Genomic DNA, 4737 nt, shown 5'->3' with positions numbered 1-4737 from the left:
CATCTCTGTTGTCTGTCCTGCAGGGGCCAAGTTCCCCATCAAGTGGACAGCTCCCGAGGCTGCTTTATATGGACGCTTCACCATAAAGTCAGACGTCTGGTCCTTCGGCGTGCTGTTGACCGAGCTGGCCACCAAGGGCCGGGTGCCATACCCAGGTACAGAGTCCCTCCCCCATGACCCCACTCACAAAAGCAGGAAGCAACAGTGCAACAGTCAGCACTAGCTTGTGTCAGCCTTGGGGATCAATAAAGTATCTAGTTAAGTCAGAGGTGGGGGGCGCTGTGGCGCAACAGGCTACAGCGCCCGTAACATGTACGGGTCCAAGTGCCCACGGGGACCCAGGTTCGAATCCGACCTGCGGTCATGTCCCGATCCCACCCAATCTCTCTCTCTCCCACTCACTTCCTGTCCATCTTAACTGTCCTGTCGGAATAAAGGCTAAAAGCCCAAAAAATATAGTGAAGTCAGAGGCTGCAGCGAGAGTGGGGGTCTGGGTCATGGGAAGTGCAAGTGTGTTGGGTGTTGGGTAGTGGTGTTAGGAGGGGAGGCACCAGAGAGGAACGCCCCAGCTCTGGTAGCAGCCGCTAGCACATTCCACCATCAGGGAACTACAGATCAGAATAGTTTGGATTCCTGTGACTGTGCCGATAGCAGCACGTAGAGGAGTGTAGGGGTCAGGTGGTCGCATGTGTCTCTATGAGAGCATTCAAGTGAATAGGTACAGAACCAGAGAACACTCTGTAGGCCAGCAGTAGTGATCTGAATGTGATGTGGAAGGCTACAGGTAGCTACAGGTAGTATAATAGGCACAGTAGGATTAGCGTTGGGCTTAACTGGATTTGTGTCTGTCTGTAACTGGACTCTTGTGCCCATCTCAGGCATGGTGAACCGTGAGGTGCTGGACCAGGTGGAGCGAGGCTACCGCATGCCATGTCCGGCCGAGTGCCCCGAGTCTCTGCACGACCTCATGCTGCAGTGCTGGCGCAAGGAGCCCGAGGAGCGGCCCACCTTTGAGTACCTGCAGGGCTTCCTGGAGGACTACTTCACCTCCACAGAGTCGCAGTACCAGCCGGGAGAGAACCTCTAGAGCTCCCCGGGGTCTCCGTGTCCACGCGTGGCTGTGTGTGTGGCGTTCCGTGGTTCTCCAACCTCGACACCTGGAGAGCATGGAGCTGATCTGATAGTTATGGTCTTTCAGTTAGTCATCCCTACTGTATGGGAGCTGTTGTATTCTTCACAGGAACGGTGGTGGTGGTTGGGTGGGGTTGGGCGAGCTGGGGTGGTGTGGGGTGGGGTGGTGTATGTGGGGTTATGTTGGTCGGGCTGCAGGTCATGTGTGATTGATCAGAGCTCTGGCTCTTTTGTTCAGCCATGCTCTGTTTTCTTAAGCCCCCTCCCAGCTCACACCCCCTCTGGCAGATGCTCCAGATCTGTCAGTCATCCTCTACAGTACCCCCCCCCCCCCCATTCTACACGTTGTGTGCACCCCCATACTCCACTCCCTACACAAAGACTGCTGACACGCATGCAGACAGGGTTCAACGGGTTTATTCCACAGTCCTCATTAGCTTGACTGTCTTTCTCATGTACACACACACATGTAGACGTACAGACACACACACACACACACACACACAGGCACACCACATGAAAAAGACAGCTAGGCCTGTACAGTACATTTGTAAATGTTGTGTCTAAGTGTGTCTGTATGAGTGTATGTGTATGGGTGTGTATGGGAGCATGTATATAGGGAAATGTCTTCCAATTCTAACCCCAGTGATCTCAGAAAGAATTATGTCTTTAAAGTGCGTGTGTGTGTCTGTGTCTGTGTGTGCACGTGTGTGTGTGTGTGTCTGTGTGCACGTGTGTGTGTGTGTGTGTGTGTGTGTGTGTGTGTGTGTGTGTGTGTGTGTTAGAGACAGACAGAGAGAGGGCACATGTATCTCTATGCCTGCTCTTTTGTGTCTGATGGATCGAGTGAGTGAGTGAGAGTGCTCGTCATGAGAGTGTGTGTGTGTTCACCTCTTTTTCCCCTTTGTTATCCTGGACTAACTGGAGCTGGTGGTGTGTGAGAGCTTAGAGTGTGAAGGGTGCTGGAGTGGAGCTCTAGAGACGGCCACTCATCAGCCACATGGCCAGTCCTCTGCCCGCCAGCAACCAGGCTCCGACACACACACCACCACACCTAGGACACGCCTGGACCAGGCTCCGACACACACACCACCACACCTAGGACACGCCTGGACCAGGCTCCGACACACATACCACCACACCTAGGACACGCCTGGACTCTTCAGTGAGTCCGCTTCTGATTCTCTTTGTGCAAATGATAAAAAAAAAACTAACATTAAGAGAAAACGTAAATGTACTACTGATCTCCAAACGGGAACTACTACCCTGCTACATTTTTGTGCCAATGAGAACTATTTTTTGTACTGTCTGTACTTTGTACAAAGTGTATTTTTATTAATCCAATCTTTTCTTATCCTATCAGGAGGTACTTTTGACAAATCTGTCATTAAAGGCTATGCTAACTTGCATAACATGTCTTTTCCTGTAATCAAAAATGTGGTATACCCCATCCAGAGAGGACAGTGTGTGAGATGTCTTGTGAGAGTCGAAAGCATTAACACAATCAATTGGACCATGAATAATTTCAGAGGACCCAGCATAGGAAGTCCTATCATTTAACCAAAAGAACACACAAGAGGTTGTTTAGCTATCATACAATCGTTAGCGTCTGCCCATCTTCAATCACAGCAAGCCTGGCCATGCGTACGCTGATGTAGTGCAAAACGAGTTCTCCAGACAGCTGCAGTCACAGGTTCTAAATGTAAGATGTGTGTGTGTTCTGCTTGAATTGCAGTTGTGTTGTGACACACACACACACACACACACACATACACACACACACACACACACAATTTCTCTGGCATCCTCTGACAGTGTCATTCATTTAGCAGGTAGCATGTATTCTCAGCAGCAATCATGAAAGCTGTCAAGAGAATGAATTAAGACTTTATTGTAATGGCCTTTCTTATTCTGTTAACATCATCCAGTCATTAACAGGTCATGTGCTTCTGTTAACATCATCCAGTCATTAACAGGTCATGTGCTTCTGTTAACATCATCCAGTCATTACCAGGTCATGTGCTTCTGTTAAAGAAGAGTGGAAGAGAAGGTAAATCACAGTGATGGAGGTGGAGGATGTGGGGTTAGCGTTGATGCTAACGATGCTAATGATGTAGAAACTGTAGTTGTCCTATGGCGACATATAGAGTGGCATGCAGGTGTAGTGATGCTGTGGGCTTCCCTATGGCGACATATAGAGTGGCATGCAGGTGTAGTGATGCTGTAGGCTTCCCTATGGTACAGTAGCAGATGGATGGATGGGTTCCATGTGACCTCTCCGTTGTAAATACATTTTATCAAAATGTCTCTTTTTATTGTAAATGTTGCATCCATAATTTATTCCTATTTTTGCAGAACATTTTGATCTTCTATTTTGTTTTTCTGTTCCCGGTCTCTTATGTCACACTTGCCTTTTACAATAAACTGATATACTGTAGCCTCCTTACAGCGTCTCACAGATAGGATAAGGATCTAAGACTATGGCCAGATGTATTTGTGTTCGATCACTGGGCAGCTGAATCCTTTTGCATTCATTGGACAGAGCCATGTAAAGAGGTTTGCCTCTGAATTAGATTGTGTGATAAGAAAACAACAACAGCAAGCTACAGGAGAAAGCATGGCACCATTCCTCTGTGGATTTTCATCTGATTTTCAACTGCATGTCTCACCTCATACAACTCAAACACAGACCAACACATATACAAACGTTACACCCATTCAGCCATTTGGAGAAACCTTTGAGATGTGTGTGTGTGTGTGTGTGTGTGTGTGTGATATTTTATGAATAATAGTTACTTTGTAATACAATTAACATTGTGATAGAGATTAGTTTATTTGACAGGGGACTTCATGGTGATGGAATACTTTTTGTGACCAAAATCCATTGTATTTTCTTCAAACTGGGATGCCAAACGTTGTTTTGCACAAACCACTTTTATGTCCATAGCCTGCTGTCCTAATGACTGCTGTAAAATGTCGATATAGAAACTTTGATACAGTATATTTTATCAAATGAATGTCCTGACAAGTGGACTGTCCCTTTTGTATAATTTGATTGACAAATTGTAAAGAAAACTGCAATGGAATACCTTGAAAGCATCTTGATAATTATTTTGTAGAATTCTTCACCTATGCAGTTACTGGGGGTTATTGTCCTTTTCCATTTAAAATTTAATTTAAGGCAACCTTTTGTACAGTGCTTCAAGGTCACATCTTTGTTTTTCAATCAAGTTATAATTATACTTGTAATCTATGTTCTCTTTTTAAAAGTGCAATAAATTATGTTTCTAAAGTTTGTGTAATCTGTGTATAGTATGGGTGTATAATATCAGCTATGTGTGCTCCATGTGTGCATTATTATGATCAATTATTAAATTATTATTAGTTTTTCATCATGTTTTATATATCATATACATGAACTGATCACAACCAAAAGTTTACAACATTCTCCAGTTAATTCATTATTCAACGTGATGGTAATTTCGATACCAGATTAATAAATACCCAATCAGGTGATGGTAGAAAAATCAGGAACAAGGTTTTATTTACAATACACAAAGAGAGACAGCATGGCTTCGAATAAAGATCCACCAGCTGTTCTAACTA

At 45.3% G+C, this 4737-nt stretch overlaps 1 protein-coding gene across 1 annotated transcript in view; it reads left to right on the top strand.

The window, feature by feature from the left end:
• Positions 1-4426, top strand: part of src (v-src avian sarcoma (Schmidt-Ruppin A-2) viral oncogene homolog) — a 43026-nt gene extending 38600 nt beyond the window's left edge. Inside the window, exons 11-12 of the mRNA XM_076277403.1 lie at positions 24-155; positions 879-4426. Of these exons, the coding sequence (XP_076133518.1) occupies positions 24-155; positions 879-1087 (341 nt within the window). The 3' untranslated portion in view covers positions 1088-4426. The remainder of the gene's footprint in view (positions 1-23; positions 156-878) is intronic.
• The last annotated feature ends 311 nt before the right edge of the window (positions 4427-4737 follow it).

The sequence above is a fragment of the Alosa pseudoharengus genome, unplaced genomic scaffold (genome assembly GCF_046254945.1).
Source record: "Alosa pseudoharengus isolate Yale_2024_CS ecotype anadromous, Long Island Sound unplaced genomic scaffold, YU_APseudo_1.1 YU_APseudo_1.1_scf_9, whole genome shotgun sequence".
Classification (NCBI taxonomy): Eukaryota; Metazoa; Chordata; class Actinopteri; order Clupeiformes; family Clupeidae; genus Alosa; species Alosa pseudoharengus.
The sequence above is the reverse complement of the archived record's forward strand: the minus strand, read 5'-3'. Positions and strand labels throughout refer to the sequence as shown.